The sequence below is a fragment of the Elaeis guineensis genome, chromosome 13 (genome assembly GCF_000442705.2).
Source record: "Elaeis guineensis isolate ETL-2024a chromosome 13, EG11, whole genome shotgun sequence".
NCBI lineage: Eukaryota > Viridiplantae > Streptophyta > Magnoliopsida > Arecales > Arecaceae > Elaeis > Elaeis guineensis.
The window spans coordinates 15,935,176-15,947,830 of NC_026005.2; the positions used below are offsets into that span (position 1 = coordinate 15,935,176).

A 12,655-nucleotide genomic window follows, 5' to 3' on the forward strand; every position below is an offset into this window, starting at 1 on the left:
TTGTCACACCTCTTTTCTTTGCAACAAAAAATTCTATGTTCAATTTTTGGTAGTCCATATCGAAAAATACTTGGATAATAATACTAGGATGTGTCTTGCTCATTTTTCTCTTAAAAAAGTCTCAATGGCCAAAAATATGCGGCAGATTTCTATCACCATGCAATTTGGGCGTGCATTAATCACACAAGATGGTTAATTTTAAAAGAAAAGAAAATCTTCTCAAAATTTTTAATTGGATTTCAATATAAAAGATAAGGAAAAAAATAATTGCAAAACGCTCGACTCAGTTAGATAGGAATTAAAAAAAAAAAAAATCAATCTCATTCAACTTAATTTTCACAATTGTAAGATCATTATAAAAGTTGCATATCTGACACAGAGAGGAAAAAAAATCGATTCAGAGGATGATTATCCTTTAAAAAACCCCCTGCCGCCTGCCTCGCAAGTCATACTTTATATCATATTAATCTAAATAATTAACAAAGAAGTCACTGAAAAGGAGGTAATCTAGTTTCATTCCTATATGCCCCAAAAATCCTCCCGCAGACTCTTTGATCTTCTAGAACCCTCCAAGCATTACTAGAACCTTCTCCCCCTTCTCCACCTCTCCCAAACCTCCATAGTTATACCCATTCCGTTCTACCCACACCTCCTCCATCACTCCTTCCAATCCATCCCACATCAGAAACAAACAAAGCAGCCAGGGTTGGATAACAGAGAAGAAGAAACCAAGAGTAGAAAAATGTTTGGGGTGGTCTTCCCCGACCGCAGCTACCCCATGGATCCCTCCTCCTTCGCCCAGATCGACCCCCTCCATTGGCTCCTCGATATGAAAACCTTCGTCGGTAATCTCACCGCCGCCCTTCTCTTCCTTTTTTTCTTCTTCCTTTATGCTCCCCTCCTTCTTAGTTTAATCTGGTCCGCAGGCGAAGCTTACCACGAGGTCAAGGAGCTCTGTATCTTCCTTCTAAACGCCGGTGTTCTTCCGCCGGAGAAGGCCCTCGCCGTCTATTGCCAGGCCCCTGGCCGCCCCTTCGTGTTCTGCGGTGCCGTCCACGCCGCCCGCCCTTCCGCCGTCCTCTCCCTCCCCTGGCCTGACCCCGCCGACGACGCCACCGCGGGGCCCCTCCAGGTGGCCGTCCCCGATGCGGCGTCGGCCAAGATCGGGGTCTCGGTGGAGGACCTGGCGGCGCTGCCGCTGGTGCTCGACGCCGGGGCGGAGCGGCGGGTGGAGCGCCTCGCGCTCCGGGTAGGGGAGAACCTGTTCAATTTTATGCAGTCCTTCTGTGGCGTCGATGGGAGCCGGCTGGTGGTGCCGATGGATATTTTGGACCGGTGGTTCAAGAAATTCCAGGAGAAGGCCAAGAAGGACCCCAGTTATCTCAAGGGTTTCGCATTGTGAGGGGGCTAAGGGGGGAAAGGTACGAGCTTTCTGGATGTTTGTTCTTTTGAAGAATTTTTAGGGTCAAGGAGTTCTTTCCCCTTCTTTTCAAATGCAGTTTTATGCTCGTTACAAGGTAATTTATTCCATCCTCACTTTTCTAGTCATTAGAAATGTTAATTCACGCTGAAATTTTTTGTTCATTACTCTCAGGGAGAGATTGGATGAATTTGATGGGAATATGTAATTATATGGTTAAAAAGATTGATTAGAAATTATTATAGAAATTATTATCCTTTATTTTGGGAAGTATAAAAATGCTGCAAAGAAGTGGATTTCATTTCTTTCACTGATAAAGCTGATTCTACCTGCGTCTTTGATTATAGGGATGACGGTTGCTTAGCTGTAACAGAAGTGTTTGAGCTTGAACCTTATTAGGATTCAATGAAAAGATTGATCTTTTTTCAGATTTTGCTAGGAGAAATGTAAGAGAGTTTGTTGCCTGCACAAGCAACATCTTTTGAGCTGGGATACTCTTATAGGTAGGATGGGGTATTGGTGCATTATTGGAGTGGAGACTTCTTTTTGCTGATGAGAGTTCTCATCTTCCAAAAGATAGCAGTGGTGTTTTGGAAGCTTGGGATCAAAGGATAAGAGGAAAAATGCGATCCTCTTGCAAGAACTCTGTTACGAAACGAAGAGGCCAACAATCCAACAAAAACTTTGATTGGGAAATCTTGAAACATGCTGAGGGATCGTATTCAACTTTGTGGGAGTATCAAGGGGATACTTCTTACCTGTGTTTTGGAGGACGAATATTTGGTCACTAATTTTGCATTTTATCATCTGGTTATATGCTTTTCTTTTGCCTCTTGGATGGATGATTGATGGCGTTTTCAAGGTGAGGCCAAACTTTACAGTTGATGCTTGCCCTTGACCTCCCGCCTCCAACCATTTGCTACTAAATAACTAGCCAAGAAATAGAGGGCAGGAGACCAGAGATACCAACTGTTTGAGTGTAGATCAATTTGGAGGTTGTCAGGATACATGAGCACCCAATCCTTGGAGTTCGCATTATATATAAAGAGAAGTAGATGTAGATGATATATGTAGCCATGTATAGCTATATATAATGTGTTTATGTATGTAGATATGCGTATAATAATCATAGACACATGTAGCTATCTCCAACATGTGTTTGCGTATGTAGATATCTTTACAGTAGTTGGCACATGCAATGCATATACTATGAAGACCATGATATTCATTCTATTTAATTAAGGAACCTGATAAATACACTTCCAGTTTTCAATACTGCATTTCTTTTGTTTCTAATAGGAGTACTAGAACTAAACCAGGGAAAATGTATGTATATTAAGGATAGGGGTAACTAGAATTTTGGAGATAAATAAAATCAAAGACTTCTTTGGCCACCTACATTAGGTCTTCAATCTCCCCTTAGAAGAAAAAGACAACTTTTTGGGATTTGTTTATATAGCTGATATGGTAAAAGCATATGATCATGACCAATGTTCTTAAGATTGGGACTGAGTTGTAAATTGTAGAGGGAGCTAGATCATATCAGAGTGGATCGTCAATTGGATCATAGATTGTACGATTTTTTTTCCTGATTTTTTTGATATTTTCTAAATATAAAAGAAAAGTGAAACATTAAATACAAGTTAACTATAAAGTGGACAAATCATGTGAAAAATTAAATACAAGTCAACTCTAAAGTGGATAATGGAGCATAAAAGACATGCATGCAATAAGTCTAGTTTTCATCAACTCATGCCTTTACGTTGTATTTCTAATGAAACAAACACTATGATTTGTTATTCATTGATGTTTATATATATCTGTCAATTTAATTATCCTTTTATGTAGAATGCTTTGGAATAAACGAGGATAAGTCTTTAACATATGGCTGTTAAAAAACAAAATCTTGCAACTTATTTTTAACTCTATGAACTCCAATAACAGACTTGCTAGTTTTACTATTCAAGATTTATTAGTGATAAGAATTTTACTATTTGAGAATTATTGGTGACAAGTAATTTGACGACCACATAGTCAACAAAATCATAACAAATGACATATACATGAGTTTGTGTGTGTGTGCATGTATGTGCATGTGTATGAGTTTTTGTGTGCGTGTGTGCAGGTGTGGGCGCGCGTCCGTCCACGTGCGTGCACGTGCGTGTGTGAATTGTGATATTTTAACAACAATGATCATGAAAAATGGAATTTTCTTCTATATGCAGTGAAAAGAATGAGTTATAATAGAAAGTGGGATTTGGTGGTTCCATATTTGTAAGTCTTCTTTTAAATATATTCAATGAGCCTCAAGTTTGTTTAAGGGGGTTACACCTAGGACACCCTAATTTTCCTGTCCTAGGATTTTAAAGTTCTCAGCAAAACAAAGTTCATGATTACAAAAGCTAACTTTGTTACAACATCATATGCAGGGTTTTGGATGAACCTGTCCACCACTTTGATGTACTTTGCAACATTTTATTACTTCGAGGGTTTCTTATTTGTAGGTGGTAGGATGGGCTTGATTTTGCAACCTTTTGAATCAGTCTTTTAATGAACACAAATGGTGTTGAACCATCCATTCTTCATATGAACTCTGACAAAGCATTTGAGAATGTGGCAACACCATATTCTATTACTTTTTTTTTTCCTTTTCTGGAGGTAAAAGTGGTTGATAATGTGATATATTGAAGTGATAGTGAATGCATTGAAAATCTGAAGAAATGTCAGCTGCCAAATCAGCTTTTCTATGTATAACAGAATCTCATATATCATATTCTGTAGGTATTTTCAGTCAGTCTGTATAGGCTTTAAGTAATCTGGTGTACTTATGAGCATCCTTTGATTGTTGAGGAGAACTCTAGATATAGGAGTGCTATATTCAAGATATGTACATATTCAAATCGAGGAATTTTCTTATCCAAAGTTGCAAATTATATCGGGTCTAAAGTTGATCTGTGATAAGGCATTGGATATTCTGCATATATGGGAGGTAATCTGGGCACTTGAGATTGCAAGAGACTGTTGGGGTGAGGTCAGTACAGAGACATACATATAGACCGAGCTGATATGGTTGAAATGCTTTGATGAAGATAAAGATGATGATTGAAGGAATACTGTGCTTTCACTGTAATGACTCCATTTCCAGACAATCTTTTGTTTAGTGATAGAAGGAAGCCAATCTGATTGGATTGACACTTAGTCAGGGAGATGACTGAATGAAAATAGCTGGAAGAAATCAGGTCACTTACCGTTGTTCCAGGTCTGCAAGCTTCCATATGCAAGTCTAGCTTTAAAGGGAGTGCTGAAGGATGGATCATGCTTGCATCAAGTTATGTAACTTGGTCTCAAAAACAAGATCTTGGACCTATTTAAGAGGCGTAATTAAGTATGATTAACTAGTTGATGAAGGAATTTGTTTATTTCTTCCTCTTCTTTCTTGCTTCCTTCTTCTCTTCTGTTTGATAGTTTTCAGTTTTTTTGCTTTGAGCGACCCTCTGATCAGTAGATTTGTGGACAGCCTGTATGCAGTGGACCAATCATAGCATTTAAAGCTTCTTTGGTCGGATGTGTTCTGGCCTAGAGATTTTGGGTCAAACAAAGCTTAGGAAATGCATCAATAGTGAGAAAATGATAGCAACATGATTGATATGGTTTTCTTCCTTGTAATAATGATCAGAGAAAGCTGCCATCTGGAGGTCATGTATTTCTATTGAAAGATTTTAATGCCAGTGGAAACGAAGCTTTATGTGATTGATGATATTGTTCAACATACAAGTAAATTAAAAGCTGTCAAAAATTTAAGGATGTTCGTTGACTATGCTCATGCTCATCTACTATGATTTTGCAGAAAATGAAAATCCAACTTTGATATGAGTCTGATCCAGTTAGATGTCTATTTTGTTGGTTTTGGAGGAAAATTGAAAACTCAAAATTTCTTCCATCTATTTCCAACCAAACCTCTAGCTTTCACGAAGTTTAGTCCCACATTAGAAAAAGGAAAAATGGAAAAGGAGTTTATTTTGAAGACTCTTCTTTTGGGCCTGTGAACATGCGCGCGCAGCTCAGCCTGGCCCGGCTCGCACGCACGTGATCGCATCGCACCCGCATCTGCGGCATGGCAGGGCTTACATTTTGTTTCTTCGATCTTTATTTTCTGTTTTATCTTTTTTCCGAACATTGTGTTTTGCCTGTTGCGATCGGTTAAATTGTTTCCGCCCGTTTTGCGATCGGTTAAATTGTTTCCGCCCGTTTTGCGATCGATTAAGTTGTTTCCATTCATTTTACGATTTATTAAATTGTTTCCATCCGTTTAGATTGGATAGTTACGAGATTATCATTGGACTAGCTAGTCCGTGGGCCTATAAAATGGCCCTATGGTGGAGGGGTTTAGTAGTAGAAAATACTTGCTCCCTCTCATCTGATCTCGTTTCATCTTCACCGCCAGTGTTTTTCTTTTTCAAAATCTTTTTTCGACCCTTTGATCGTTCATCTGTTGGTCGAAGTTCTGTCATCCTCTCCATAGTCATGCTCGTAGGGGAGGTCTTCGATTGTATCTTGAGGCAGATTTCTCGAGGTTGATCCCGCATAAGGGTCGAAAATTGTCTTAGGACAGGACATTGCACGTCTTCGATCTGTAAGCTTTAGATTGATTTAATATTAATTTTATATTTGTTTTAGATTAATTTAATATTAATATTTTTTTGTTAGTTAGATTGCAATCGGCTCTTGTGGGAAACAAGATTCCTAACAATCTAAGGTGACTTGTGTTCCAATTGGGATTTAATTGCTAGCGGTCTATCAAATTTCTTGGTATAATAATTATTTGATCTTGTATAGTTAGTTCTATTAGTGATAGTGTAATAGTTATTTTTCTCATCTTGATATAATAAGTTTGAGTTAGTAATAGTATATAACTAGTGTTTATTTTTCTGCTAATAGCTTATTGAAAATTTAATTGTTCGTGCAAAAAAAAAATTAAATTTCTATTTATCAGTTCTATTCTGCATTAAAATTTATTTAAATTTTTTCTTATCAGTTATGTTCTACATTAAAATTTGTTAAAATTTCTGTTTATCAGTTCTATTCTGTATTAAAATTTATTTCTTATTGTTAGTAGAAAATAATAAAATTTTACAGATAAATCAATGATATGGAATCACTAAAATATTTCAATATATATTTTTTGCAACTCTTTTCTCTTATAGTCTTGTTCTTTAGTTTTCTTTTGAGATTTTTTTCTATGGGTTTTGAAGATTCATCTAGTCTCAAACTTGATAGGTTCAATGGAAAAGATTTTCTTAGGTGGCAAGAACAATTAGAAGTCTGGTTGATATCTTTAGGTTTGCTGTTTGCTCTAAGAAAATCACTATCATTTGAATCATCCTCCTCTTGCAAAGACTCTAAATCCTCTGAAGAGATTTATCACTGTAGGTTTAGAATTCTAGGTTTAGAATTCTAAGTTGCATATCTGATGCACTATATGAAATTTATAGAAAATATAAAACCTCTAAAGATCTTTGGCAAGCTTTAGAAGAAAACTATATTCGAGATAATGAGGGGGCTATAAGGTTTACCATTTTTGACTTCCACAGTTTTAAATGATGGACAATATACCTACCAATGACCAAATTTATCAATTTCAAAATCTAGTCTAAGAGATTCATAGAGGGGGATCTACTCTGGATGAAAACTATCAGATATCATGCTTGATAAACAAGCTTTCATCCTTTTGGTCTCAATTTGCCCTTGATCTTAGAAGATCACAGTCTTCCCTCAATCTTAGGATTGTTCTTCAATTTATTAGGATAAAAGATCAATTTAGAATTAGAGAGATTCAGAAAAATCAAGAAAACTAACTTCAAATTAAGGTTAATCTAACTGAATCTCAAAATCCAAATCCAAATCTTATAGGTCAAACTTATAGAGGTCAAAACTTAAATTTGAAAGCTAAAGGAAAGAATTTTAAAGGAAAGGATAAAGCTAGGTTTCAAAATCAAAAGTCTAGGTCTAACAATCAATTCCAAAAACTTAAGGAACAAAGTGATGAAAGGTTCTGCTTTGTCTGTGGTCGGGACAACCATTTGGCATCTAAATATTTCTACCGGAAAAAATAGATTTTCTATAAAAAAAAGAATATGAAGAACCAAAATCAAATTAAATCTTAGGTCAACATGATAAAAGGAGAATTGTCTTCTTTTAGGTCAGTCTCTTTTTCTCCATTTGTCAATTTAACCTACTTAGATTTAGAGTGGTGATTAGATATCGGAGCCAACATTCATGTCTGTTTTGATATATCTTATTTTTTATCATATCAGGGATCAAGTAGAGGAAGTGTAACTATAGGTGATGGGACAGCTGTCAAAGTTCTTGGAAGTAGAATATTTAATCTGAAGTTTACTTCAGAAAAAAATTTAACTCTTCGAAATGTGCAGCTTGTACCTGTCATAAAAAGAAATTTGTTAAGTGGTTCTCTATTTGTTAAATTAGATTTTAAGTTTGTTTTAGAGTCTAATAAAGTTGTAATTTCTAAGGGAGATGTATATATTGGAAAAGGCTCTGTGTTCGAAGGGTTGTTCAAGTTAAATGTATTCTCTCCTTCCAAAATTAATAAAAGTTCAGTTAGTTCTTTATCTCTTGTGCTAGATTATGAATCTTGTGAAACATGGCATGGAAGATTAGGACATGTCAATCTTAGATCAATCAAAAGAATGTCTTGTCTTAATCTGATTTCAAAATTCAGTATTGACCAAAATTCAAAATGTGAAGTTTGTGTTCAGGACAAACATTCTAGAAAATTTTTTAAGTCTGTAGCTTTTAGAGATACTCAAATTTTCGAACTTATAACGATGTCTGTGATTTTAATAGAGGTCCAATCTGTGGAGGTAATTGTTATTTTGTAACTTTTCTTGATGATTTTTTCCAATTTTGCTATACGTGTCTTTTAAAGACCAAAGATGCAATCTTAAATAAGTTTAAAGTTTATAAAGCAGAAGCTGAAAATCAACTTGAAAAAAGAATTAAAATCTTAAGATCTGATCATGGAGGTGAATATACATCAAACAAATTGATCCTATTCTACGGAGAAAATGGGGTAATTCATAAGTCACTGCTCACTCTCCTCAATCGAATAGCGTGGTTGAGCGAAAGAATCGAATCCTACTAGATATGGTTAATGTCATGATTATAAGTTCGATGTATCTCAAAACTTATGATGAGAGGCTCTTTTATCAGTCTGCTATATCCTAAATAGAATTCCTCCTAAAGATACAGAAAAGACATCCTTTGAACTTTGGAAAGGATATCTTCTTAGGTTTAGTTACTTTCGAGTTTGGGGGTGCTTGGCTAAAGTTGGAATTTCTAAACCAAAAAGAGTTAAGATAGGACCTAAAACTATTGATGCTGTTTTTGTTGGCTATTTTTTAGATGGTAATACTTATAGGTTCTTTGTTGTTAACTCTGAAATATCTTCAATATCAAACAATATCATTATTGAATCGAGAGATGCAACCTTTTTCGAAAAAATCTTTTCTTTTAAAATTCGAATTTCTAGATCAACAAGATCAACCATTCTTTTAAGATTTATCACCATTATCATTACCTATTTCTACTCCAGCAGGATTAACTTTTGAACATGAGCTTAGGAGAAGTAAGAGAACTAGGATTGAAAAATATTTGGTGATGGCTTCTTTATTTTTTTCATATAAGATATCCCAACCTCTTTTCAAGAAGCCATGAACTCTCCTGATGCTTCATTCTAGAAAGAGATAATAAACAGTGAAATCAAATCTATTATTGAAAACAACACTTGGATTCTCACTGATTTATCTTTTGAAAATAAACCTTTAGGGTGCAAGTGAATTTTCAAAAAGAAATTGAGGACTGATTGTACAATTGAAAAATACAAGGCAAGGCTTGTTGCTCAAGATTTTGGACAAAAAATCGATATTGACTTTTTCGATGCCTATTCGTCTGTGGCTCACGTTACTACTATCCGAGTTCTACTTATTTTAGTTTCTATCCATAAACTTATTGTTTATCAAATGGATGTTAAGACTGTCTTTCTGCATGGAGATCTTAAAGAAGAGATTTACATGCATCAGTTTGAAGGTTTTTTGTGCTAAACTAGGAGTATAAAGTTTGTAGACTTTTTCATTCTATCTATGGATTAAAGCAAATTCCTAAGCAATGGCATGAAAAGTTTGATCAAATTATCTTTTCCTATTATTTCAAATCAATGAATCAGATAATTGTCTTTATTATAAACAATTTGATGACTGATTCATTCTTTTTTGTCTTTATGTTGATAATATTTTGATTCTTGCTCTTGATATTGACTTAATCAATAACATTAAAAATTTTCTATCACATCATTTTGATATGAAAGATTTAGGTGAAGCTGATACAATTCTTGGTACGAAGATCATTCATACTTCTGATTCAATTTGTCTATCTTAATCTTACTATATTTAAATGGTTATTAATAAATTTGGATATTCTGATTCTACTTCTGTATCTACTCTTTATGATCCATCCATCCACCTCTTGAAGAATACAGAAAAATCCGTGAACCAAGAAAATATGCTCAAATTATTGTTTCATTAATGTATCAAATCGGACTTGACTTGATATTGCTTATATTGTTTTTAGACTCTGCAGATATACCAGTAATTCTAGTCTAGTTTATTGGATTGCTTTAAAGAGTTTCAATATCTTAAAGGTACTACAGATTATTACTTACATTTTGTAGGTTATCCAGATATATTTGAAGGTTATAGTGATTCAAATTGGATTTCTGACATATTAGATGTTAAATCAACTTTTGACTGTGTTTCTTTTAGGAGGAAGTATTGTTTCTTGGTAATCTTCTAAATAAACAATTTTAGTTAGAAGTACTATGGAAGCTGAACTCGTTGCCCTTGATTTCATGTGTTCTGAAACTGAATGGCTAAAAAAATTTTTATATGAGATTTCTTTAGTATCTTCTCCTATTCCTTCAATATCAGTTTTTTGTGATTCAAGAGCTGCAAGAGATTTTTGTAAAGAGAAACTTGTGAATACTAAAATAAACAGACATATTAAACTGAGATAAAAGTCTGTAAAAAGAAAAGAGAAATTTCAAATAAATTTTTGAATCATGTTGCAACTAATTTTAATTTAGCAGATTGCCTTACAAAAAACTTAAATAGGACTAAGGTCCTATAGTCATCAAGGGGGATGGGGCTTTGCCTACAAAGAATCTTTCAATAGTGGGAACCCAACCTCTATGATAGGAGATCTCTTGAAGGAGGTTCAATGTAGTAATAATAAGCTGATTGGTTGGTCAGAGAACACATGTGATTTATTTGATACAGGAGTCGTAGACTCCAGCCCATCTCTATGGTGATTAGTGTTCTTATGTAGTGGTTAGGAAGAGTTTATCTTTGAATGAGATCTGAGAGGTATTCTTCAAGATCTGATACTACACACATCTCTGGAGGGGCTCACATATGTGAGAGTATTCATAGTTGGCCGCGGCTAGAGATATGGGCAATCTCTAGAAACTCACGAAATAATCAAGATATCTGCACATGGCCATTAATGTGTAAACCTGCGATATGAGCTTCTGTATTGTGTGTAATAGTAAAAATCTGAATCAAAGGAACGTAGTTCAAGATTTAGTTTACTTCGCTTCCTTCAGATTGATACTATTAACACTAAATGAAGTTAAGTCATGAAAGATATTTCGTCAATTGCGCAATATTTATACCTAGCATAAAATTATTTCACATTATTAATTTTAATTATATTAGAAATTTTGAGTTTTGAGGAGGATTGTTGGTTTTAGAGGAAAATTGAAAACTCAAAATTTTCTCCATCTATTTCCAACCAAACCTTTAGCTTTCATGAAGTTTAGTCCTACGTTGGAAAAAGAAAAAAATGGGAAAAGGGTTTATTTTGAGGACCCTTCTTTTCGGCTTATGAACACGCGCGTGCGGCCTGGCCCGGCTCGCACGCACACAATTGCGCTGCGCTCGCGTATGCCCCACCTACATTTTGTTTCTCCGATCTTTATTTTTTCTGTTTTATCTTTTTTTCTAAATATTATGTTTTGTCTGTTGAGATTTGTTAAGTAGTTTTCATCCGTTTTGCAATTGGTTAAGTTGTTTCTGTCCGTTTTACGATCGGTTAAGTTGTTTCTCTCCGTTTTGCGATTTGTTAAGTTGTTTCCTTTCATTTAAATTGAATAGTTACGAGATTATCATTGGACTAGCTAGTTCTTGGGCCTATAAAATGGCCATGTGGTGGAGGGGTTTAGTAGTAGAAAATATTCGCTCCCTTTCTTCTGATCTCGTTTCATCTTCTCTGCCATTGTTTTTCTTCTTCAAAATCCTTTCTTGATCCTTTGATTGTTTATCTGCTGGTCGAAGTCCGTAGGGGCGGTCTTCGGTTGTATCTTGGGGTGGATTTCTCGAGTCTGATCCCGCACGAGGGTCGGGAATTGCTTTAGGACAGTGCATTGTACGCCTCAGGTTGTAAGCTTTAGATTGATTTAATATTAATTTAATATTTATTTTTAAATTAATTTAATGTTAATATTTGTTTGTTAGTTTAATTAGATTGCAATCGGTTTTTATGCGATACAAGATTTGTGGGCAATCCTGAATATATATTCATTGTTTTCTAGGAGGATGTAAGCTACCCACACATGCTGTTCCTAACATTGAGTTGGCACTGTCTTGCAAGGGAAGGGAGTTCCATATGCGGGGGCTTTTACTGGGAGCTGCTCACGTATAGCTGCAAGCTTGTTCGAGCAAGGTGATTTCATGGATTTCAGATAGTGGGATTGGTGAGAAACGTGATATCATCCTATACTCGATCTGTGGCAGCTTGGCAGATGGTGACCAATCCTTTCAGATGTATTCAGATGGGTGAAGATTTCTTGTGGATGGTAGCGTCCAGTCAGAGCCTCTCTTTGTTAATTCAGGCATATCCGCACATGGTATCGCTTGTGGCTTTCTTAGAAGAATGTATCAGGGTTTACCTCCTTATTTGTCCGCCCCCCCCCCCCAAAAAAAAAAGAAAGAAGCTTTTGTGCTCAGTGTGCAGTCACTTGTTATGAATACCTGAAAAGAGTTTGTAAGTCGTGAGTTACTATAGCGGAGCGTTATTTCCAAATGCGTTCTAGAATTTTTTTGAGTCTCATGTTTGTTATATTGTTTCAGAAAAATATATAAATTGAGTGACGCATTTTCTACA

The 12,655-nt window shown here is 35.5% G+C and overlaps 1 protein-coding gene across 9 annotated transcripts; it reads left to right on the plus strand.

The window, feature by feature from the left end:
* Window positions 1-539: 539 nt before the first annotated feature.
* On the plus strand, window positions 540-12,655 carry LOC105056378 (uncharacterized). 9 transcript variants are annotated; one of them, XR_012136520.1, is made up of 4 exons: window positions 540-845; window positions 927-1,517; window positions 1,768-3,694; window positions 3,850-5,177. XR_012136520.1 is itself a non-coding variant. In XM_010938549.4 (3 exons), exons 1-2 carry the CDS (start codon window positions 743-745, stop codon window positions 1,400-1,402), a joined length of 579 nt encoding a protein of 192 aa, XP_010936851.1. In that variant the 5' UTR covers window positions 540-742; the 3' UTR covers window positions 1,403-1,421; window positions 12,084-12,655. The 9 variants fall into 9 exon arrangements, 4 of the variants coding, with proteins under 4 accessions (XP_010936851.1, XP_010936853.1, XP_073104266.1 ...); XR_833833.4 differs by lacking the exons at window positions 1,768-3,694; window positions 3,850-5,177 and adding an exon at window positions 12,084-12,655; XR_833836.4 differs by lacking the exons at window positions 1,768-3,694; window positions 3,850-5,177 and adding an exon at window positions 12,148-12,655.